This window comes from Danio rerio, chromosome 6, assembly GCF_052040795.2.
Source record: "Danio rerio strain M-AB ecotype USA chromosome 6, GRCz13ab, whole genome shotgun sequence".
Taxonomy (NCBI): Eukaryota; Metazoa; Chordata; class Actinopteri; order Cypriniformes; family Danionidae; genus Danio; species Danio rerio.
Window position 1 is genome coordinate 29,518,873 of NC_141026.1, and position 26,405 is coordinate 29,545,277.

Sequence of the window (26,405 nt, forward strand, 5' to 3'; positions counted from 1 at the left end):
TTACATACATTTACAGACTGTGGTTATGTGAGTGTGAATACTATGTCAACGTGAATATTGTGAGACTGACTAAAAACTAATAACAGAAGTTTGCTGATATTTGTGAGCGTATGAGGGCCTTTTGCTAGTTGTAACTTTAATATAAAACTTCTTTTTATTTATTTTTTCAAAGCAGAATTTAATAACACACATTTAATCTTTAAATATACAAATTGGTCCATATAAAATAACTTACGTTTTTACTATGTATTGCTTTGTTTTCCTCCTAAGAAAGTGATTTTCTTTTTTAAAATGGTTTGTAATTTTATAATTGTGACAAAAAATCACTATATATGAATGCATTGGTACTTTCCTTTTTTAAAGAAAACTGTGGCCTGAAATTCATTATTTTTTATTATGTAAATTAATAAACATTTAAGTAAATGATGTACCGAACATAACTGAGAAAATTATGAAAAAAAAAACACTTACAGAAACAGGAATAAAAACTGTAACAGGAATGTGTGTGTGTTTGTGTATGCATGCTTGTGTCAGAGAGAATCCTGTATGTGCTATGTGTGAGAGAGAGAAAGAGGAATATCTGTGTTAAAAGGACGGGCTTTGTAGGTCTTAACACTGAAGAAGATGGAAAGAAAGAATACAACAGAACCGTTAGAGAGAGGAATAAAGAGAGGGTTGCTCATTCCTCTGCAGTATGCCATGTGAGTGTTTTTGGCTCCTACAGTACATAGTATGGGTCTTCTCTATCTATTTTAACATAATAATACAATAATAACATTACTTGTCCACAAACCACTAATAATTTGATTGCTAAAAGCAATTAACTTAACAAAAAACAATTTCCCTAACCTTTCCTAAAAAGCTTGACCCAGTTTGACCCAGACATATTTTTCAATTTTCATGTTACAACCTGTGACTGGCCTTGAGGGTTTCATAAAATAATGTCCTCAAATAAGTAGCAAAAGGATGTCTTCACTGGTCAAACAAACTGTTGACTGTCAGTGGCAAAATTGTCATTTTTTGAGAAAACTATTATTTTAAATATCTTACAACTTCAGCAAACATAATGTGGAAATCAGGTGAAAAATATAATAAAAACTAATATTCATACTACTAAGTAAATACTTCAGAAGATGCTTCACACTCTTGGTGTTACTCCTTCCTGTTACTCTTCAAATACGTAACAGGACTGAATTTTTAGCATAAAATTTGCAATTAAATGCCATTTAGCCACATGCATGCTGTACATGCTAATAGCTTAAAGAAATTCAGGCAATTTTCATGATTTGCCAAATATGTGAATTAGCTATTGTGGTTATAGGCTAGGGTAAAAATGGAAAATATATATCTATAAATATATATATATATATATATATATATATATATATATATATATATATAAATATATATATATATGCCTTAGACAAAAAAGGGCACTGATATATAAGAGGACTGATTAAAAATTGTGTGTATAAATGTATTTGAGGCAAATATGAGATATAGAGTTACACAACAATCTAAGATTTTAATAATTATATTTTACTGTGAACTGCAGTGTTAGAGACTGGGGACAAGCGAAAAATTTCAGTGTTTTAGGTCGTTTTTAATGAATTAAATTTGTAGTTCTGACGGTAAAGGACACTTTGCTTAATAATAATAACAAGAATGTTTGAGTTACTTTTCTTGCATATGTATACATATTTAGTCCTGGGGAGAGAAAAGGCACTCATTCGGTGAAATAGCTCATGAATAAATCAGTGTAACGTTTATTGTTCACATCATTTATAGAATTAAAAGAAAATCAATTACTACCTACCAATGTCAAGCTATATGTGCTTCATTTTATCCATTAGTATATATTCCCTTAGTTACTAACCATATCGTAGACTATTTGAACGATACTTCCATCCTCACTGGCCTCAAAGTAACTTAACAAAATTACAAGCGCTACTACGAAGAAGGCTCTTAACTTATGAATATTAATTACGTGACGTTCAGCTAGCGGAAGTAGACTATCGAATTAGAAACGCGGAACCCTGAAGGCTTGGCTTATTAGCATTACTACTCAGGACACGACTGGACGCCTTTTCACGTTTATCAAGCAACGTCACCGCGATCTGATTAATAATTCACGAGGCAAGCCTTCGCTATAGTAAAAAGAAAGTGGGACAGTGTGAAAAGAGGAGGGGTTTGTTTTAGTCGTGCGTTTCCGGTTCACAGTATGGCGTGCTGCCGTGCAACTGTGAATCATTGACAGGACAGACATACGCTAAAAGAGTAAGAAAGGTCAGTAAACTAGCAGTAAAATTATATAGGTTTATCACTAAAGTTAGTTATCTCAGCTAACTGTAAAGCGACTGTAAAGGCCATTTTGCTTGTCGGGGTTTGCTCGCATAATGTTAGACAACAGAACAAGTCTCCACGCTCAGTGAATCACATGCATGAATCAAAGTTAGAGATTTTAATAAAGTACATAGAATTTTAAAAGCTTATAGTTATAGCAGTGGCTGGCTTAAATCAAGACATAATTATATGTGTGACCCAGCAAACCTTACAGACTGCATTATTCCGTTATGGTTTAACTTTGAAGCCAAGGTTAACATAAACATTAAAACGTTCTCCCATTTCAAACCTTTATGAGTTTTTCTTTCGTTCTGTTGAACAAAAAATGAAGGTGTTCAGAAGAATTTTTATAAACTTGTGGGCTCTGACATCCATAGTAAGGAATGGACGTCGATTGCTATGGGTTTCCAACATTGCACTAAATATCCTACATTGTATTATACACAAGAAGGAAACTTATAAAGATTTTTGTAAAAAGGGGAGGGTGGGTATACCATGACAGAATTTTAATTTCTTTGAGAATTGTCCCTTTAAATATGCTTTGTAAAATGATTTAATATTTCCCTGAATGTGTTTAGACTCATGTACAATATTTTGCCCTTTTTTATCAGTGTAATCCAGATCATGGCTGAAAAGTTTGACCCACCTATAACCTTGAGTCATAATTTCCCCTCATTACATCACTGGGATTCTCACCTGGATCATCATGCTGTGGCTGATGGACCAGATAGGTAATGAATATGCCAATACAGTCCTATTCTGAACATGAAGTCATCCAAATATGATCTTCCACATGTTTCAGAATGCAATTAATCGAATAACTGTTTTGCTGCAGAATATATATGGATTACAACGCCACCACACCAGCCGATCCAGAGGTGATCAGGGTTGTTACTGATGCTTTAATGGATGCGTGGGGAAATCCCAGCAGTAACTACCTTCCAGGTATGAAGCTGTACAACGTTATTCACATTTAAATAATCCCCGAAAAATAAATGGGATTTGTTCCCCCTCGCATTGATCAAAGATTAGAGTGGAGGGGTAATTCAATTCAATTCAGCTTTATTTGTATAGCGCTTTTACAATGTAGATTGTGTCAAAGCAGCTTCACATAAATGGTCATAGTAACTGGAACAGTGTGGTTCAGTAACTGGAACAGTGTGGTTCAGGTTTTAGTGTTTAAGTTCAGTTCAGTTCAGTTTAGCTCAGTTCAGTGTGATTTAATCATTACTGAGAGTTCAAACACTGAAGAGCAAATTCATCGATGCGTAGCTCTACCAATCCTGAACCATGCGAGGCAGTGGCGACAGCGGAGAGGGAAAAAAAACTTCACCTGATGGGAGTGAAGAAAAAAAACCTTGAGAGAACCAGACTCAGTTGGGCACGACCATTTTAATTTCTCCGCTGGCCAAAAGTCTTGTGCAGAACTTCATTCGCCGTGGTTTATGCTGGAAGATGGCCTCAGCGAAGACTCGTCTGTCCCTGGAGCGTCGCTGGAATCAGACACATGTTCTCCACTCCCCACGACCATCAGCGCAGCAGCAGCTCAGGATATGGCCTGGTCCCGGATATGGAATCCTTGGGATCATCACGTCGCTGGTCTTGGATCCAATCAGTGACTCCGCCTAATCTGAGGACCTCGGGATGAGTATCCCCAGGTGAAAATAGAGAATAAAGAGAATAATTAGCGTAGCTGCTGTTCATAGTGTATATAAGCAAGATGCAGAAGCCAGTGTGGAACCCGCTAGGTGATGCATTGAGTGTATGCTTTACTAAACAGATAGGTCTTTAATCTAGTTTTGAACTGGGAGAGTGTGTCTTAGCCTCGGACATTACCAGGAAGGCTATTCCAGAGTGTAGGAGCCATGAAAGAGAAGGCTCGACCTCCTTTACTTGATTTTGCTATTCTAGGTACTACCAGAAGCCCTGAATTTTGAGATCTTAAGGAGCGAGTTGGTTCGTAGCGAGACAGAAGGTTGGTTAGATAAACAGGAGCTAGATTATTTAGAGCTTTATAGGTGAGAAGTAATATTTTAAATTCAATACGAAATTTAACAGGCAGCCAGTGTAAGGAGGGTAAAATTGGGGTAATCTATCCCTTAAACAATATTTAAAATAGTTTTCCACTGATCTCTGATTAGGTTTGAAAGCCAGAGACATCATCTACCATTCGAGAGATGCCATTGCTAGGATGGTCGGTGGAAAAGCAGCAGACATTATTTTTACTTCAGGAGGAACTGAGGTGAGTCATGAAAATGAGCTTGTTTTTTGTTGTTGTAAAAGATAAAATAGAGCATCCCATTTGTTGATAACTATATAAATATTCCCTGTGTAAGGCAGTCAGTTTATTGACATTTAAGAATGTTTAGCCAAATAAACATTTATGAAACATAAAAGATTATTATGCTCTACTTTAATGACAAGGCTATGTACATTACTTGTTTCTGAGAAAAGTAAAAGCAGTCACAGCAGCAATCGTTCTCCTGTATGTCATGTTTAAAGTTCATGGCACACCCAACTTGGGTATTAAAAGTTTCCCAGTAGTAAATATGTTTTAAGAAGTCGTTAACATCCGATTAAAGACTGGGAAACTTATATTTGCAATAATTCCTTTCTATAGCATGTGAAGGCAGCAATAAAACAGGAGCGTCCAAACCTGTTCCTGGAGAGCCACTGACCTGCAGAGTTATGGTGGGTTCAGGTCATGACAGACAGATATTTATGAATTGAAAGCACATGAATGCAAACACACAATGTTAAAGTTACAAGTGGAAAACTCCCAGAGATTCCGAATTGTGGCTGTCAGTGAAAAAAAAGAACATGTTGCATACCATGGATAGTTTTAGCTTGATTTTCATTGCTTTATCACATTTATGAAATCGTGCTTCACCACACTCAAACCTGAGCGCAAGTATTATGTTTTTAACAGTGTCAAAACATTCTTTTCAGTTTTATATGTCATATTGAATGCCAAGATAAGGCTTATTTCCTTTAAAACATTGCTTAATGTGAAACAGAATATTTAAATACAAGCTATTTACATGTCATTTTGACCCCTAATATAGAGTATTGTAATGCCTCCTCTGACAAAACAGATGCTGTTGCTCACAGATCAGCATAAAACAAAGATCAGTCCATACAGTTTTCCTGTATTTCTTTCATCTGTGTGTATTCACAAACATTAACCCAATAAAAAAAAAAAAAAAACAATAATCTAGCAAAAACTGCTAGATTTATTATACTTGAAATACAGTAATAGACTAAACAAAAGAGAAAGGTTGTTTCTTGATGAGTCTTACTGCGTGTCAATTTTGACGATTGTCATATAGTCTGATATTACAGCAACTCTAATCTTACAGTGACATGGGGATCATATTTGTAAAGTCTAACAAACTACAGTTGTAAGTACTATTAAAAAGTGCAGAGTTTAGGCCCAGCTTTACCCTTCAAGCAGTAGTCCAAATGGAGCATTACACTTATGTTGAGAGGTGCATTGGATTTACATAATTGAGTTATGTAAAGGGGCCTTTATGGAATGCCACTTAAACTTTATTTAGCTCTCTGTTTCTGAACTTTCAGGCCAATAATCTGGTGTTTCACACAGCGGTTGAGCACTTCAAGAAGAGCATGATTTCAGCAGAGGGAAGCACCTCAAGCAAGCAAACAAATGGAAGAGGCTCTCTACCTCATGTCATCATCTCCAACGTGGAGCACGACTCCATCAAACTCACAGCTGAAAACTTGTTAAAAGAGGGCAAAGCAGGTCAGCAGGACTGGGTTCACTGTATAAAAGTTTGGTTGTGTCCAAAAAATGTATACTCTATACCTCTAGTGCAGGTACTTATTTTGTTAATTAATTATTCCAGAAAAAAGGGTTCTTCTATAAAGAATGAGTGTAATCTGGATGTACTGCATTCACCATATTTTCATAACCATGTGATCTACTAGTGTCAGTTAAGTTGCTTCACTGCCAATCACAAATCCTCTTCTTTGACCTAGCAAAATGTCTATCATACGCATACCCCAAAATCTCTCCAGATATAATAAATAACCGGTGCACTTTTTGTGTTCTGTTTACTGTGAATTTGGGCATACAAATTGGCTCTTCGCATATTGATTTCTGCTTATTATATTGAATAGAAGTATACGTTTTGGATGCAGTCATTGTTTTGTTTTTTGAAGATTTAGCTTTAGGTTACTACTATATAGAGGAATTGTGCATTCAATTATGTTGCTATTTGTGTTAAAGGGATTGTTCTGGAGATTGAAAATTTTCTCTCCATTTACTATCTTTCATACGTTTCTTTCTTTTGTTGAATACAAAACAATCAAAACAAGCCATCTTTCCAAAGTAGGAAGAAAAGATACAATTGAAGTCAATGGCTATTTTTTTCCAACATTGTTCAGTATCAGATATGTGTTTAACAGATAAAAGAAACTCAAACAGGTTTAAATTAAGTAAATGATGACAGATTTTTCATTTTTGGTTGAACTATCCCTTTGATACCGTTTGAATGAAAGCAAAAGTGTTGGTGGTCTGATTGGAGCTGTTTGGATTCTTGTTGTAGATGTCACATTTGTGCCCGTTTCCAAGGTGACAGCACGGGTGGAGGTGGAGGACGTCATTGCAGCAATTCGTCCAACCACCTGTTTGGTGTCAATCATGCTGGCCAATAATGAGACGGGGATTATTATGGTGAGCTTGTTGTAAATATGATAAGAGTTTAAATAATGTATCAAACCACTTTATAGTTAATGTCACATTCATGTGTTTGGAACAAAGATTAATTGCAAGTGTGAAATTGCTTTTATACAATATTTCATGGTTTCTCAGAGTCATGAGTCCATATCAGAATTTTCATCACTGTCAAAGTTCCAGATAGGTTGGTTATAACAAAACTGTTTTTAAATAAACATGCATAACAAATCAACAACAACAACACATTAAAATATATTATTTTTTTAAAAGTATTTACATTTCAGACATCATAGTTTCAAGGCCTTGAAACTATGGCGACAGATCAGTCTCAATAATAACACATTTGCTTTCATAAAATTCATAAATGCACAATACAATTCATAAATCCACAACTCCAATTTGTAAATTCAAAACACAATTCATGAATCCACAACTCATTTAAGACACAAATCCACAACTCATTTAAAACACAATTCATAAATCCACAACTCATTTAAGACACAATTCATAAATCCACAACTCATTTAAAACGCAATTCATGAATCCACAACTCATTTAAGACACAATTCATAAATCCATAACTCATTTAAAACGCAATTCATGAATCCACAACTCATTTAAAACACAATTCATAAATCCATAACTCATTTAAGACACAATTCATAAATCCATAACTCATTTAAAACACAATTCATAAATCCACAACTCATTTAAAACACAATTCATAAATCCACAACTCATTTAAGACACAATTCATAAATCCACAACTCATTTAAAACGCAATTCATAAATCCATAACTCATTTAAAACGCAATTCATGAATCCACAACTCATTTAAAACACAATTCATAAATCCATAACTCATTTAAGACACAATTCATAAATCCATAACTCATTTAAAACACAATTCATAAATCCACAACTCATTTAAAACACAATTCATAAATCCACAACTCATTTAAGACACAATTCATAAATCCATAACTCATTTAAAACACAATTCATAAATCCACAACTCATTTAAGACACAATTCATAAATCCATAACTCATTTAAAACACAATTCATAAATCCACAAGCCATTTAAGACACAATTCATAAATCCATAACTCATTTAAGACACAATTCATAAATCCACAACTCATTTAAAACGCAATTCATAAATCCATAACTCATTTAAGACACAATTCATAAATCCATAACTCATTTAAAACGCAATTCATGAATCCACAACTCATTTAAAACACAATTCATAAATCCATAACTCATTTAAGACACAATTCATAAATCCATAACTCATTTAAAACACAATTCATAAATCCACAACTCATTTAAAACACAATTCATAAATCCACAACTCATTTAAGACACAATTCATAAATCCATAACTCATTTAAAACACAATTCATAAATCCACAACTCATTTAAGACACAATTCATAAATCCATAACTCATTTAAAACACAATTCATGAATCCACAAGTCATTTAAGACACAATTTATAAATCCATAACTCATTTAAAACACAATTCATAAATCCACAACTCATTTAAGACACAATTCATAAATCCATAACTCATTTAAAACACAATTCATAAATCCACAACTCATTTAAAACACAATTCATAAATCCACAACTCATTTAAAACACAATTCATAAATCCATAACTCATTTAAGACACAATTCATAAATCCATAACTCATTTAAAACACAATTCATAAATCCATAACTCATTTAAAACACAATTCATAAATCCACAACTAATTTAAAACACAATTCATGAATCCATAACTCATTTAAAACACAATTCATAAATCCACAACTCATTTAAAACACAATTCATAAATCCACAACTCATTTAAAACACAATTCATAAATCCATAACTCATTTAAGACACAATTCATAAATCCATAACTCATTTAAAACACAATTCATAAATCCATAACTCATTTAAAACACAATTCATGAATCCACAACTCATTTAAAACACAATTCATAAATCCACAACTCATTTAAAACACAATTCATAAATCCATAACTCATTTAAAACACAATTCATAAATCCATAACTCATTTAAGACACAATTCATAAATCCACTACTTCAATTCGTAAATTCACAACACAATACATAAATTCAAAACACAATTCATATATCCACAACTCCAGTTTATAAATCCACAACTGCAATTTGCAAATTAAAAACATTATCCATAAATCCACAACTCTAATTTGTAAATTCAAAGCATAATTCATAAATCCACAACTCCAATTAATAAATTCAGAACACAATTCGAAAAATCCACAACTCCAATTTGCAAATTTAAAACACGATTCATAAATTCAAAACACAATTCATAAATTCACAACTCCAATTCATAAATATAAAACACAATTAATAAATTTAAAACACAATTCATAAATTCAAAACAAAGTTCATAAATCCACAACTCCAATTCATACATTTAAAACACAAATTGTAAATTCAAAACACAATTCGTAAATTCAAAGGTAAAAAGCAAAAAATAAATGCCAAATTTTCACACATTTGCATCTTACATAAATGCATTTAAAATGTTTACACATTTATGTATATATTAAGTTCTTGGATTACTTTTTTGGATTAATTTTATTGATAAAATTACTTATTTTATCAATATTTCAGAGACCACATTTGAATATTACTAGTATTGAATTTAACAAATTTTTATTAAAGTTCTTGAAAAACATGACTTTTTAATGGTCAGTTTTACAAAATTACCCAGACATTTTCAACGTATATATTAAATGTAAGTGAAATGTTAGATACAGTAAGGATTTTCTTGGAGAGATGTGTGGGAGTATAAATTACAAAGGGGTTTGATTTAAAACTAATAGTTTTTCAAAAAGTTCTTGAAGGACCTTGAATCTGCTATTAGTGAAAGTGTGGGAACTCTGCAAACAGTTTTGTCCTGGATTAGAGCAAAGGTATTTGTCATCTTTGAAAAAAAATCATCCTGGAAACTGTCATACTCATCCAAATGCTCACTGTGATGAAGATGACCATCACCAAGCTTGATTGTAACAAATATCATCAACCATCACAGCAACATCATACAGGAAAATTTAAAATCTCACCTTAGCTTTCATTTTGGACCATCGCTGAAGAGACATTAAAAACTAAAAATACTTATATTCATTTATCATCATACAAAATCCACACTTTTAATCAATCACACACACACACACTTAAAGGAAATGGAGGTTGTTTCAGATCAATTCTGTCTGGGTCTGGATCCAGATCAGAGCCCAGACTTTTAAGAGTCATTGCAGTCGTTTAAAAAGGTGATGTTAATTAAGAGAAATCGACATTGTAGACACATTTTAGCAAGTTATTTTTTGCTCTGCTAATGAAATAGTTTTTTTTTTCTACTACGATTTGGCACTCAAAATAATCAACAAGATTCTACTTTCAACAGCCAATTAAGGACATTTGTCAGAGAGTCAATGAAGTAAACAAACAAAGGGCGGCATCAGCTCCCAGAATCCTCCTGCACACGGATGCAGCCCAGGCCATCGGAAAGATACGAGTGGATGCACATGAGCTGGGAGTAGACTACCTTACCATCGTAGGCCACAAGGTAAGTAATAGGAGAAGCTGTTGATATATCAACTCTCTCTCCAAGTGAAGAAAATTAGAGATCACAATCCTGTTGATTGTGTGTTCCAGTTTTATGGCCCTCGAACCGGTGCTTTGTTTGTGAATGATCCTGGAAAAAGCACCCCAGTTTACCCTATGTTCTTTGGAGGAGGACAAGAACGCAACTTTAGACCAGGGTATGACATGGCTTATTGTGACAAGGTTTCATGTATGAGTTGATGAATAATTAAGAGCAGAATTAAAATGAGTATGATACTGACTCTGAAATTAATACTCTTGTTTTTTCTGTATGTCTCAGAACTGAGAACACCGCAATGATAGCAGGTCTGGGAAAGGTAAAAACATCTATTAATGGATGACATTTGCATTGTTTTATATTCTATAAAAGATGTTTAATAGTAAAATGATTCATTTATACATTAGCAGTGTTTGTACATTCAAAATAGTTTTAAGTAATTATTTTTTTTTTAGGCTGCAGAATTGGTGAGCTTAAATCTGGCTGAATATGAAACCCATTTCTTGGAAATTAGATGTTATCTAGAGCAGAAGCTACTTGTAAGTCTGGTTTCTGCCTTATTTTAGCAAACATTTCAGCTGACAATAATTTAGCCTAGCTAGTTGTAATAATTTTTTTTTTAATTTTCCATTTTCAACTTCTAGGCTGTCTTTGGAAAAGATAAGATTCATTTTAACAGCCATTTTCCTGGTTCAAACAATTTGCCCAACACATGCAATTTATCCATTTTGGGAAGGGGACTTCAAGGTGAGTGGGTGTCAGTTTTCCACATAGATATTTACATTAGATGTCACATACGCTGTTGTTGTCTATGGGCATAGATATCTACATTAGATGTTGCCTACGCTGTTGTTGTCTATTAGCATAGATCTTTACAGTAGATGTCGCCTACCCTGTTGTTGTCTATTGAAAGAAATGCATCAATAGAGCTGCCATTTTAGTACAGGGTAGGGCTCCTTTGAAATGAATGCAAGACCAAGGTGCGGTGGAGGACTGTGGCCATCCAGAGCCAGAGATATACACATATATGCATATATCTATGATCAGGAGCTTTCCCTGTGGTCATTATGCAATATATTTTTTTAATTACAAAAATGATAATTTTACATAATTTTTCTACATGGATGGATAAGTGACCACACGGGCATTCCTGACAAAGAGCGAGTGTTTGTGTGCATGGAAATGTACTATCCACCCTCCCTGTCAAATTTGCTGTAATCTATGTCCTGAAACACACACCCTTTCTTGCTTTCACTTCTAATGCTAACGGAGGGAGTGATTCATTTGTGAATGAATCTCTGTTATGTGAACCATCGACACTCCTGTGTCTCAGTGTGCACATCCACCTTTCTGAAAAAATGGTATAACATTTGTAATATTCAATAATTTAGGGTGGATGGTATGGACATTGAGGCACAGGCAGTTATCAGGCACCTGTATAAGTTTCTTCGAAAACTAGCCGTTACTTCACTTAGTTGACATTAATACAAGTTTCTAGCACCGCAGCATCTTGTCATATTTTAATTACATTGTTTGCTGATTTTATTCAACAAAACTAGCTTAAGGCTAGAATTAAGTGGATGTTGGAACTACTTTGCCTTATGGTCAGTGCAGTAAGTGACTATATTATCATCAATAATGTTACATGTTTAGCACAAGTTCGTAACATAAAAATGATAAACAATGAAATCTTACCCACGAAATGTTTTGCCTTTATCCTTGTTTTCTTTATGTGCTCGTTACACCTGTACACATCGCAAAAGTTCAGCATCTTCAGATTGTCTTTTTTCTTGACTAGTGCGGTTAAATGACTTTTGTCCTGGGAGCACTGTACAAATGTGGCAGCGATATTGACGCATTCTCAGAGTATGCGATATCTAGTGTATATATCTATACATTTTACAGTATTGCAATCTATCTTTGACTGTTTGTGAATGGAATATATTTGTACATCCTGAGTGTACATTGCAAACCCAAATATATAGTGCACATATTTACATTTTCTTTCTCTCTCACATGTTGGACAGAAGTAGGTCAGGTCTTGACCCTGTAGATTTGTAAAACTCCAGTGCATAATTGATGTGACCGTTCCCCCCTGCCGTAGGGCGCAGAGTGCTGTCCACCTGTAGGAGGTTGTTGGCCAGTGTGGGTGCCGCCTGCCACTCAGACAGAGGAGATCAGTAAGTCATCTGTATTTACTGTGTCAAAATGAGGTCAAAAGCATTTGGTTTTGGTATGAAAGACAGGTATGAATTTTTACCAGTTTTATCAAATCTAATGCTTTTTGCACCACTAAAAGATATATTTAAGTGTTGAAATCAAAAAGGCAATCCAGATGAATTAGGTTTAAATTATATAAGACAGGTTATAACTGCTTCTACAAATGTAGTTTTAGTAATTTTGCAATTGACAGGATAAACTATTGAATGTAAAGTTCAACCAGAATTGAAAAATATAAAAAGCCTTTTATTTACTCCCAATTGTCAACCCTCCCATTTTTCTCAGCATTCTGCCGTATTTTTCAGTCTATCTCTTTATCCTCCTGTAAAGATATTTTCCTGTATTTCTCCCATATTTTCAATCCTTCTTTGAAAGTGTGGCTATAAACTTTAAAGAGCTGATCTTCCCTATACGCAACCCATACCGCCGAACCATCAGTGGACACCCCTTGCTTTTAAATGTGAGTCTGTTCTGTGCTTTTATTTTATTTAGGCAGGAAAACACTTTGAAATAAATATAAAAACATCGCGATTCCCTTCCTTTTTAATTCAGGTGCCGACACCCCTCCCATGCTATCCTCAACACAAGCAGACGTTTCCCAAACAAATTTTGTACACATGTTTTGAAGTGGAGCGAAAGTCTGGGTTTTGGGTGTCTTGGTGTTTTTTTTTTTCAAAGACAACAAATTTTGATCTAAATAAGCATAGAAAGTTAGATAAGCCATCAAATGCATTTATTTTAACGTTATATGTGTGCAGTGCCTAATTTGTTATTTGTGAGGTCCCGGAACAGATCGGGGTCAGATTTCAGAGGTGGTTATGGTGGGCATATCCCTCATGTTCACATCCCAATGTTGACGGTTATGCTCAGTATATCATTCTAAGTCCTTTTTTCAGTAGAACAATGAAGAAGATTTTTAGATGAAGCTATGGTACTTGGTTATTCCAAAAAACATCAACTGTTACCTCTACTAGAGCCAAAAATCAGAACAAAGAACAAAATTCATATATGTGGCTTCTGATTGGTCTGCATATATTTAGAGCATTATTATATTTAAACAACAACCTTAGGAAATATAGTCCTGAACACCGATGGCTGTCTGTAGTGGTGAGTAATGTGACACTGTACAGTACACCGTATTCACAGCACTTAACTTTTTCTATATTTTATGTTACAGCCTTATTCCAAAATGTGTTAAGTTCATAATTTTTTTCTAAAAACTCTACAAACAGTACCCTATAATTACTATGCAAAATAATAATGTTTGAAATATCTGCAAATGTAAAAAAAAAAAAGTTTTTTATGTGAAATTATGTGTACATAAATATTCACAGCCTTTGCTCAATGCTTTTTTGAAGCACCTTTGACACCAAGTCCAGCCTCAAGAGTCTAGAGTGTAAGTCTACAAGCTTGGCACACCTGTTTCTTGCATTCTTCTTTGCAGTACATCTCAAGTATTGTCTTCATCTGGTTGGATGGGGAGCGTTGGTGCACTTTCATTTTTTGAAATCTCTGTGTGCTCAGGGTCATTGTCTTGTTGAAATATGAACTGCCCACCCAGTCTGAGGTCCAAGGTGCTCTGGAGCAGGTTTTCATCAAGGATGTCTCTGTACATTCCTGCGTTCATCTTACTCTTAATATTCCAATTCCTGCTGCTAAAAACATGCCTGCTTCATGATGCTGCCCGCCATCTTTCACTATGGGGATGGTATTGACAAACTCTTGAGGGGCTGTCATGTACCTTTTACAGAGGGAGTGGCTTTTGTGTGGCCACTCTTTCATATAGGTCTGGTACCCTTCCCCAGAGACAATACTTTCTCTGAGGTCTACAGAAAATTCTAGCTTGGACTTCATTGCTTGGCTTTTGCTCTGACATGCACTGATAATATCTGTGTGACCTTATAAAACAGGCGTGTTCCAGGCAGTTTACCATGTGTGGACTTCAATAAATGTTATATATTTATTTATTTTTTTGTCATTTTGTGAAGATTTCAAACTAATTTTGAAAATGTCTAGAATTTTAAACCACCAATTTAATTAATTTAATTATGTATGTCAGGTGCAAACTCATGATCTGATACTGTTTGTTTACAATGGTTTGTTGTACTTTAAAGTTTTTTTTTTTATCATTATAGTTATCATTCTTTGAGTGAACAGTTTTTGACAGTTGATTTGGCTTAAAAACAACCAAACCTTCAATTTCATATTTTCTCTAAGTATTTTCTTGAATAAACCTTGATGTTCTTCACAAGATGGTTTGAAGTTTTACTTAATCCTTTTTGTGGTCATTTTGTCATGTGCTCTCAATTTCTTAGACCATCTCATATTCTTCTAAGCTGTGGGATTCCATTTGATGTGGCCACCAATGCTCTGAGGATCAGTGTGGGTAGAAGTACGTCTCGTGAAGATGTGGACCTTGTCGTAGAGGATCTGCGAGACACTGTAGAGCAGCTGGAGAGAATGAACTAGCATCTTTTGTTTCCTGAGGTGTGGATGTTGCACACATCTATACATTTATTGATACTGAACTCTAACCAAAATGTTTTATTAAACGTTTTATTTTGTATCCTTGCACATAGATGAGATAGTGTGTCATGAGCTTAGGCTTCGTGTTTCAGGGTCATCACCAGGTTGCACTATATGGATTTAAAAGCTATTTATTCATCAGAATATGATACGGATACAATGTTGGAACTGCAGGGAATTAATTTGCTTACTTTAGCTTATGTAAAAAAAACAGCTTGCTTGTAGGGGTGTGCAGTCTGTATCTTTTGTGATAATATTTTCATAACTGTTATTTTAAGAGCACACACTTTTAATGTGTCATGTTGCTTGTTGGAATGCATTTTAAATGTCTCAAATATTTGAGTTTGGGGATATAAAATGCCATTTAAGCTTTTATATTTAGCCATTTTTATCATAAGCCATAGTTAATATAACTAGTAAAGGTCTGTACACACTGAATTTCAGATTTTTTTTTTTCCTACGTAAATCTCTAAACAAAATAGTAAAACAGAAACTTTGCACACCAGTGCATATTAATTAATCTGTTGTGGAAAAAAAAAAACTGAAAACAATTCAGAAGTCAAACAGGGAATATAAAAAAGAAAGAGGAAATCTTGTGTTCATCCAATCCACTGCATGGAGAGCAAGGAGAGTAATTATCCCAAAATGCAAAGTTTATATCAGGTAGTCAGTGGCATTTTGATACTTTACTTGTGATAAAGGAGTCATATAACAGAAATTCCCCTGAACAAATCCTGAACGGAGACTTCCGATCAAAGATTGAACTTGTTTTTTAACATGCAAATATTTCAGATTCAGTGTACAGTTAACCTTAACAGTTGTTTTTTCCAGAATTAGAATTGCTCGTCATTGCTAATATGTCTTGAGTTGGACAAATTGTTGGTTAAATTTAAACAACACAATCTAACTTTTTTTTTAAATGCAACTGGTAAGTTGGTAAATGCATCTACAGTAGTTGCAAACTGAGCTCACTGTAAGGCAGTAAATATGACTCAATGCAATCATTTCTGTGACTGCTGTGAAATACCCAAATCACAGCACAAAAGATGTAAATCTCTAGTGAGCAGTTAACCACACTAAAAGAAGTTTTGCAATTATTGCACACCCCTATATGTGTATGACTGTTGCTTTAGTTAATGTAATTTCAGGTTGGGGTCCTTTTTACAAGGGATTTTTAGGGATGTGTTTAAAGGGATAGTTCAAACAAAAATGAAAATTCTGTCATCACTTTCACACTTGTAGGTCGATTGTTTTGTACCGAAACAGGAATTAAAATTGTTAGTTTATTTTTGTTCCTGGTGCAGTTCACTTTTACACGGCAAAGATTCTAAATGGACCAAAATAGTTAAAACAAGTCACGTGCAAGTGAGAGACCTCACATTGGTCAGAGTTTCAGGACCTAAATTTTCAGTCCCATGAATTCAAAACATTATTACGTCATTATACGTCATTATTTGCAGTCAGATCATAATGCAGATCAATCTTTGTTTCGAGATGTCAGTGCAGAAATTATCACAACAATAGGACTAATACATATATTATATATTTATATATTATAAAAGCTTAAAATATGGAAAAATTGTCAGATGGTAATTTATGTCTATTTTTCTAACATATAAACAGCACTTAGTTTGAAATGCTTTCACTTTTGTTTTCGACATGAAATGCACATTTACCAGTAGGAATGACACCCCGCCCTACACATAGGTCTCTCTTCATGTAGCTGCATATATGGTTATTACACAACCATGATACACTGTGATATAGCCTGGTTCATTGGAACGTTTTGCTTTTTCAGTGTAATCAATCCACTCCAGATTTTGTTTCAATCGAGCCGAGACCCCCTCATTCAGGCGATCTCGGACCGATTGATTTGGTGCTGATTTGAGCACGATTGCGGAATTCACATATGCCAAACGAACCACACTAACTGGGCAAACGAGACAGGTTTCGAAACAAATGTCTAAGTGTGAAAGCACCTTTCACCTGTACCAAAACAGTCGAAGTATTTTTTTTTCTGTTGAACACAAAAGGTTTTTTGAAGAATGTTTGAAACTGCCACAACTGAATAGCATGAACTTCATATCTAAATTTGGCATAAATTGCAATGGAAACCTTTACTGAATAAATTTTAACGTGCGCATCAAAAAAGTTATGTGATTTTTGTTATAACTGGCACACATAGTCTCAGAAATAAAGGTACAAAATATTTCACTGTGGTGGTAGCTTATCAAAATGTACACTGTCGTACTGTACCTTGTTTGTACAGTAAACAATGTTTACTGTTGTATCTTTAAGGTGCTGTGAGGTACATATTTGTCCTTTTTGGGTATTATTATGTACCTTTAAATACCTGTAAGGAACCAAAATGTTGCTTTCCACCCCAGTGACAGATTTTGTACCATTATTTCTGAGAGTCTAGCCAGTTTATACAACGCAATGATAATTAGTTTTTTCCTTATGAACTGGGGCATGAGATGGCATTCATGAACAAACTAGCAGAACAACCAAATTGCGTAACATCTGAAATCTCTTTTTAGCATTATTATCCCAAAGTGCAGCCTCACGCCTCAAAAAGCCAACACACATTCATTGTGTTTCAGCTTCGTATGCTAAGGTGCAAGCAATTTATTATAAAAGAAAAAGACTCGCAGTGGCTTCTCCTGTCTCGGCAAATTCCATTTTCTTTTGGATATTTGGCACCAGCTTATCAGGACTTATTGGATGGAAACAGTGTTTTTTCAGTCTTGTGCAAAAGTTTAATTCTCATCATTAGAAAAATAACAATTGACTTTCATACAATAGTTGTAGGATTTTTTTTTTTCCTACATTAGATGTCAGAGGTTACTGGGGTCTGTTCTTCATATGTGGATTACTCAATTAGCTGGATTTGGTTATTGACAATTTGACACGAATAAATATAAATATAAGTTAAATATAAGTTTCAAATATATATAAATACAACTTATGGAATCCACACTCTGAAAAAAAAGTACAAAAATTGTCACGAGGTGGTTCTGGACTTTTTAGATACCAACGCATACTATTTTAGGATGCCGACCCAGTTTTATTACAATTTGTTTATGATAATAGACATGCACAATATTTGTATTTTTTTTAAAGAATAATAATTGATGCTGTTATACACATGTTTTAACAGCTAATATGATGGTGATTTGATGCTTTTTTGATACTGTACTTTTACCAATATCAAAATGCTTTTTTAGATGCAGAATTAATTTTAACAGCCAGTTATTATGTCGATTAAGAAACCGAGGCTATTATAAGAAAGAAAATTCACTCTAAAAGTAAAACTAAATAAATAGCTAAATACTCTTGCCACATGAAAGTTTAAAGCCTGTTGCCCACAACAAAGGTGAAACGTTACTGCATGTCAGATCATGATTTCGAGGATTGATAGATCTGTCCTTCACAACACATGCAGCGATCTTAGATCAGTTTATCCAGACATTTTAAATCTGATTTGCTAACTTGTTTGAAGAACCAAATTAGCCAGAGATCAGTTATCAAGATCAAAAGATCCAGGATCTGCCAAATCATCTTAGATCATTTAAACGAGGTATAAAGAATGGTCCCCTGGTCTCCAGCGTTCTTCAAAATATCTCCTTTTGTGCTGAACAGAAAATGCAAACTGGTTTAGAACAAGCAAAGGGTATTAAACTTGACAGAATTTTCATTTTTGGATGAACTACCTCTAAGTATTATGGTCATAATGCCATTTATGAAATAAATTGCTGTATTTATGCTGTAAATATGTGTACCCTATGCGTCTTGCGGGCTACTCTTTGTTACATTGTGATGTGACAGAGCGTGCCTTTTCAGAAAGAAGCCGAGGTATCTGTTACCAATCCAACAAAGCTTCCACAACATTATTAAAAGAGAGCTAAATGGACACTCTTTAACTTCAGAGTGCTGATCTGATCTTTCCAATTCATTAAAGTTCATATGCTCCAACCAAACGGCCCTGTTCTAATTTCTTGTCCTCTTTCCAGACAAACTCTTGGCCATTCAGACAGAAATGAATATTTAACAGGTTGAAAATGAGGCTCACTGTAATCTCTAATCACATGCCACATGCATGCACACGTTTTAGTAGGTCTCCAGAGGCCAGTTCTCTCATTACCCCGGGTGTCTGCTGCCAGGGGCTAGGGCAACCATATGCAGGTTGGTAAAGCGAGCACAGAGGCCACGGCTGGGCCATCATGAGCACTGGTGCATTGTGACGTCTTTCATTACCTTTACAGCTCACCGGGCCAGACCTGTGCCTCTCCTCCGCTCACCCTACCCCGCCACCTGGCAGACGGTGAGGTGTCGGCTTCCCCTGTGTGTGTGTGTATGCAAGTGTGTGTGCCGTGGGGGGTAGGTTGAGTTGCCCGAAGCAGCCTCCGGATCCAGTCAAAGGAAGCTATTGCAGGTGCAGAGAGCCAAGGCCGACATGGTGCTCCAAAAGGCCATCGCCGCAGCACGAGAGGGAGACCTACGGGGCCTCAGAGAGCTCGCCCAAACTGGATGTCTGACCGGCGCCATTGTGGATGCTCAAGGGGCGGGACTGATGCACCATGCAGCACGTTGTGGCCAGCTGGACTGCCTTTGCTTTCTAGCTACTGAAGCAGGACTTGTAGCCGATACTAAAGCTCTTAATGGAGCCACGCCGGTCCATGATGCTGCAGCTACAGGTCACACACGGGAACTGAAGTGGCTCGTACAGGTCGCAAGATGTAACATTAAGGTAAGTGGAGAGAGGTGTGTGGGTGAACGAGGGTTTCTTTTAGAATTGTGTTTTCTTTCCTCTTTAAGAAATTCTTGTTAAGAAAGACACTATTGTTTTTCATATTGTATAAAGTGGAGCTTCAAAAAGGTCAAAAAGCACAATGTAGTATTCTTAAGTCATTTATTAAAATGTACAATTGTTTTGTTAAAGGCTGTTTATATTTTAATCCACCTACCACTGTCTGGTTGAACCAAGCAATATTACAAAAGAAAAAAATGATTGTAGCTTTAAATGTAGTCTGCACATAACTTTGGGAATGGGTACAGTTTTTGATTCAACCTAACCAACTTTATTATTGTCCTCTTGTTTCTCATTATCTCCATTTCAACTTAGATAGTTTATAGTTCAATTTAGTTTAATTTTATAAATTAAATAAGTAAATTCGATGGACTATAAATAATGGCCATTTGCTATTTATTCATTGAAATTTAATATGTATTCATGAGGTATGATGTTTTATTTTAAATATACAGTTAATATGTTTTATAATTCTATACACTGGGATGCAAATGAGGCCTGCTGCTGTTCACACCGAGTTTATAGCATATAACAATATATAGTATTATAAATAAATATAGTACTTTTTAAAACCATTGGGCTACAGTAAAAATGGAAATGTTTTGCTTGCAAATGATGGTGGTTACACTTTGTCAGGGTATATACAGGAATCAGAGTAAAATTCAATATATTTTTAAGACTGTTTCCATACATTTTAAGACCTCGTCAACACTTTAGGTGTGAACTGGTAACATTGGCAAAATTTAAAATATATTCACTAATTACTGATTGTAAAAAAAATCCTAAACAAAACATTATTCATATACTTTCTAAACATGTTGTTCCAGAAGGTTTTGCCTATTGAACAGCAGAAATAATGGTGCTACCTTGGTTACTGCAGTGAACGATGAACTGTGACATCAAATATAGCAGGATTTTATTGATGTTACACAGCATTACAAAATTCCTAGCTTTAGCATACAACTATTATACAACTGTATAATTAAAAAAATATGCAAAATTGAATACCTTGTAACAGCATTTAAGACCTTTTAAAGGTCTTAATTTTTCTTTAAATTGATTAATCAACTTTTACTACTTTTTAAGACCCTGCAGGACACCCTGTTTATTTTGAGGTGTCTTTGATGCATTGTAGATATTCATTAAACTACTGAGTAATTAAAGGGGATAGTTCACCCCAAAGTTATAATTTACTCACTATTTACTAACCCTTAAGTGGTTCCGAACAATTTATGAGTTTCTTTGTTTTGTTGAACACAAAAGAAGATATTATGAACAAAGCTGTAAAAACCTGTAACTATTCACTTCCACAGTAGAAATATCAAATACTATAAATATCTTATTAGGTGTTTAACAGAGGAAACAAACTCATAAAGCTTTGAAACAAGTAAAGGGGGAGTTAATTATGTTGATTATGAATATAAATTATTATAAATTTTCCTTTTTGGGTGAACTATCCTTTTAGGTAATTATTGCACATGCCAATAGACATTTAAAAAATAGTATTTTTGTATTGTATTTTGTATCACATCATGCTTTTTTACTTATTTAGAATTTGACAACCCTCGGTCATCAGTCACTTTTAATGTATTGAAAAGAGCAGCATGAGCTTTCTACTAGACATCTACTTGTACTACAGTTTAACGCTTAAACTTTTTAAAGTTAATTTATTTTTGAATAAAAACATATTTAGCATGGACACATTAATTTGAGCAGAAAATTAGAAGTACTTTTACATTGTTGCAAAGCTGCTGTGTAAAAGATTGTATCTTTGTTTCCTTAAAAAAAATATTAGGAGTGTTCATAATGTTATATGTCTTGAGCATCAAATCTGCATATTAGAATGGTTTCTGAAGGATCATGTCTAGATTCTTGTTATGTTTCAATGTTATAGTTTTTCTACATTTTTAATCAGATAAATCGAGACCCAGTGAGGATTAAAAAATACTGTGAAAAACTTTACTCAACCTAAAGTTTTAAATATTACTCATGGTAGAAAAGACATTTTGTTATTCATTATGTTGAGACTGTGAGCATATTTCTTTCACTTTCTCACCCATTTATTCTAATATTAATATCTTAGTAGTTTTATTGAAGCCAGTGATGTATAATAAGGTATTATACATCATTAAGGTAAAATATTTAACCCAATGTGTATATAATTATATAAAGCTGAAAGTGCAATTATTTAACACTTGATTTGCAAAACATTGTTGCCATTAGCAAAATTATGAAATATTTACTGTTAAACTTTTTAGATTTTCATTAATGAACATTAATGGGAAAATGTATTCAACCCCCAAACATTTTGTTTTGTATAAAATCTTGTTTTATATCCTCCAGTAAATGTTGCCTCTACTGAAAGTCCTTACATTTTTTCAACTTTCTAATGGAATCTTCCTTACTTTTTAAAACCTCTCTTTTTTTACATTGCCACTGCTTTATTCAATGTTGTTAATAAGATTCAAAACTGAATACTGAATGGACATTTAAAACATTCTAGACTCTAAGCTTTGGTGGATTTGGATGTATTCTTTAGGTTAATTGTCCTGTTATAAAGTCCAAAGATACTGTAATTACACTTCAGTCTATGCTTCATAAGTTGCGCCCCAAATGACACACCATACACTATGCACTTTTACATATGTACTTAGGCACTCAACAGTGTAGTGTTTGATGTTGGAGTTATTTCAAATTATTATTATTATTATTTTTAACTAACCAGTAATTCCAACTGTTTCCAGTTGATCTTTAACGGTTGCCAAATTAGTTACTAACTGTACAAATATTTCCTGTCAGAGGCGGCATAATCACTCACGTCAGAGAAGTTTGCATAATCCAAAATAAAGTAATCGATAACAGCCCTCCTGCTGCTTTATGAACAAAGCTGCAACCGTTGAGTGTGTGAAGTGTCCAACATTCCACACTTCTGTTTATCTCTTAAATAAGTGCATCATCTAGGATTTTATTCTATTCTAGAATGTTTGGTGTAGATGCACTCCCTACAGCAGGGGTGTCCAAACTCAGTCCTGGAGGGCCGGTGTCCTGCATAGTTCAAACTTCCTTCAATACATATGCATGGAATTTTCTAGTATACTTAGAGCGAGCTTGATTAGCTGATTCTGGTGTGTCTAATTGGGGTTGTAACTAAACTCTTTAGCACACTGGTGTTCCAGGACCGAGTTTGGGCACCCCTGACCTACAGTATTCATTCTACAATAATGTGTAAATCTATGTGATTTGGCACACACCTATAACATTTGTTAAAATACCCTGTAACTTCAAAGTGCTATTGCACTCTAAAAAATGCTTGGTTGACATAACTCAAGATTTATATTATTTTTTTCAATTGAATTTCAAGACACCTTTTAACTTTTTAAATTTGAAACAGCATTGAGTTATTTGTCTGTATTTTTCTACATGTTTGATCAGATAAATGCTGATTTGTTGCATACAAAAGACTACTTTTAACAACTTTACCTAGACTAAACTTTTGAACAGTACTCTGTGTTTCACAATAGGCAGGGTTATAGTATTTAATTAACTTAAATATATTTATATATTTTAATATAGTCGGCCACTTTGTTAGGTACACCGGTCCAACTGCTCGTTTGCTCAAATTTCTTATCAAATTTCTAATCAGCCAATCTCGATCTGCTGAAGTTCAAACTGAGCATCAGAATAGGGAAGAAAGGTGATTTAATTGACTTTAAACATGGCATGGTCATTGGTTCCAGACAGGCTGGTCAGAGTATTTCAGAAACTGCTGATCTTCTGGGATTTTCAAGCACAACCATCTCTAGGGTTTACAGAGAATGGTCCGAAAAAGAGATAATATCCAGTGAGCGGCAGTTCTGTGGGAGCAAATCCCTTGTTGAGGTCAGAGGAGAATGGCCAGACTGGTTCGAGCTGTTAGAAGAGCAACAGTAACTTAAGTAGCCACTCGTTACAATTGAGATATACAGAAGAGCATCTCTGAACGCACAACATGTCAAACCTGTAGAGAGATGGGCTACAGCAGTAGAAGACCACACCGAGTGCCACTCGTGTCAGCTAAGGAAGGGAAACTAGGGCTACAATTCACACAGGCTTACCAAGATTGGACAATAATAGATTGGAAAAACATTGCCTGGTCTAATGAGTCTCAATTTCTGCTTAGACATTCGGAGGGTATGGTCAGAATTTGGCGTCAACAACATGAAACCATGGATCCATCCTGCCTTTTGTCAATGGTTTAGGCTGGTGGTGGTGGTGTAATGGTGTGGGGATATTTTCTTGGCACATTTTGGGCTCATTAGTATCAATTGAACCCCATAACGCCACAGCTTACCTGAGTATTGTTGCTGATCATGTCCATCCCTGTATAACCACAGTGTACCAATCTTCTTATAATGCGCCATGGAATAAAGCGTGAATCGTCTCAGACTGCTTTCTTGAAAATGGCGATGAGTACACTGTACTCAAATGGCCGCCACAATCACCAGAGACACCAGTCTCCAATAGAGAACCTTTAATATGTGGTGGAACGGGAGATACGCATAATTGTCGTGTAGCTGACAAATCTGCAGCAACTGCATAATGCTATTATGTCATTATGGACCAAATACTCTGAGGAATATTTCCAGTACCTTGTTGAATCTATGCCGAGAAAGGACTAAGACGGGGTCCACCCCGGTACTAGTAAGGTGTACCTAATAAAGTGGCCAGTGAGTGTATTAATTATTGGTAGACTGTCCCTTTAATGACCTGCCTCAGTACATCCTGCACGGTATATACAATATATGAACTTTTTGAATGATGCAAACTACCTACCAAAATTTTTTTGCAGCACCTTGCGCAGTCCCATGGCAAGCGATAATAAAGGAAAGCAACACCTGCTCCAAATATAGCACCTTACATAATAAGTAGGTCATCCAGTACAGGAACCGTAGAACGGTGTGAATGGTGTGATTACATGACTTTCCCTTGCTCTGTTTACTCTTTGCTCAGTAGTATTGCATGACCACTGTAATCATGAGCAGATGGGTAAGAGGGGCTCAATCGAACCGAACCGTGAGCACTGTTTGCTTGCCATGGGAGTACAGGCCATATACTGCTCCGCCGAGACCCTTCTCTCCCCCCACCAAACTAATGCAAACCGGCTTTTTTAACATCGACAACCTCTTGATCTAATTTATAGGCAGCTGGGCTCTGTTAAAGCAGATGTTTTAAGTGTCTTGTTATCATGGACTAAAGTGATAACAATATTCCAGGTTGGTGGTCTTACTGGGAGTTTTTTTAGGCCCGTGCTTGCCAAGGTGAGGTCAAAGTTGTATGTGGTTGAATTATTAATGAACATTTCCTTGGTCTGATTAAATAAAGATGGCTACACTAATTCGATCACATTGGAGGAGTTGGGGAGTGATGGCCTGATGAAGGAACAGAGCCTGTGTCAGAAGCTGTAGATTTATAGTTAAACGGACTATACACACCCAGTTGCTATGATGATGTTGGGATGACATCATGAGATGACCTCTGTCAAACTGAATGTTCTAATTGGATATTCTGGAATCAGTGGCAGCAGTTTACCAGACTGACTAGTGGTTGTGTTCTCAATTATAAAATTATAAATGACAGCATTTATTAATATTATTATCAATAATGTTTCTGTTTTTTTTCCTCTGTGTTTAGTTCAAATGTATTAGTTAGAATTCATTCAGTTCCAGAATAAATTGGGGATAATCTCAATCTCATTTTTTTATGATCATGAGAAGGTGTTTTTAAAAAATCATGTCTTGAATTTGCATTAATATTTAGTAAAATACTAATGACATTACCTGGACAATAATTAGTTTACTATTTATTGCTGTCCATTCAGTGTATTTTGAGTGATATACATACTTTTTATACAGATTTACTATTTATGGGACATTTACATTATGCTCCCCAAAAACATTCAATATAATTTATACAGTTTAAGTTATAAATAATCACTGTGGAAAGTTTATTGAAGCCAAAAATTAAAAATAAATAAATAAATAAAATAAATAACTAAAGTTTTCAAAATCAAAGTAACTATTGATAGTAATGGCTTGTTAAGAGTAATGGCTTATTAATAGTGATAATTGTACATAAAAAAAATTGTGATTTTTAAAGTTTTTCTCTAAACATTAC

The 26,405-nt window shown here is 34.8% G+C and overlaps 2 protein-coding genes across 10 annotated transcripts in view; both read left to right on the plus strand.

The window, feature by feature from the left end:
* Nucleotides 1-2,203: 2,203 nt before the first annotated feature.
* Nucleotides 2,204-16,006, plus strand: scly (selenocysteine lyase). Of its 9 annotated transcripts, none has more exons than XM_087255692.1 (14): nt 2,204-2,286; nt 2,955-3,074; nt 3,179-3,288; nt 4,485-4,585; nt 5,923-6,106; nt 6,912-7,039; nt 10,499-10,660; nt 10,750-10,856; nt 10,979-11,015; nt 11,152-11,235; nt 11,341-11,443; nt 12,801-12,876; nt 13,292-13,376; nt 13,469-15,490. In XM_087255692.1, the coding sequence occupies exons 2-14, from the start codon at nt 2,968-2,970 to the stop codon at nt 13,679-13,681; spliced, it is 1,497 nt and encodes a 498-aa protein (XP_087111818.1). In that variant the 5' UTR covers nt 2,204-2,286; nt 2,955-2,967; the 3' UTR covers nt 13,682-15,490. The 9 variants fall into 9 exon arrangements, with proteins under 9 accessions (XP_087111818.1, XP_087111819.1, XP_087111822.1 ...); XM_087255693.1 differs by having other exon boundaries at nt 2,204-2,277; XM_087255696.1 differs by having other exon boundaries at nt 6,938-7,039; nt 13,469-14,883.
* A 1,022-nt stretch (nt 16,007-17,028) lies between these two features.
* Nucleotides 17,029-26,405, plus strand: part of espnla (espin like a) — a 48,804-nt gene continuing 39,427 nt past the window's right edge. The window contains exons 1-2 of the mRNA XM_087257290.1: nt 17,029-19,627; nt 19,708-20,192. Of these exons, the coding sequence (XP_087113416.1) occupies nt 19,899-20,192 (294 nt within the window). The 5' untranslated portion in view covers nt 17,029-19,627; nt 19,708-19,898. The remainder of the gene's footprint in view (nt 19,628-19,707; nt 20,193-26,405) is intronic.

What these genes read in the sequence shown, in the direction of transcription:
- scly (XM_087255692.1), top strand. Translation starts at nt 2,968, where the DNA reads ATGGCTGAAAAGTTTGACCCACCTATAACCTTGAGTCATAATTTCCCC. An exon ending in ATGAGACGGGGATTATTATG is followed by an intron (nt 7,040 to 10,498) that starts GTGAGCTTGTTG and finishes TACTTTCAACAG; the next exon opens with CCAATTAAGGACATTTGTCA. An exon ending in GACACCCCTTGCTTTTAAAT is followed by an intron (nt 13,377 to 13,468) that starts GTGAGTCTGTTC and finishes TTTTTAATTCAG; the next exon opens with GTGCCGACACCCCTCCCATG.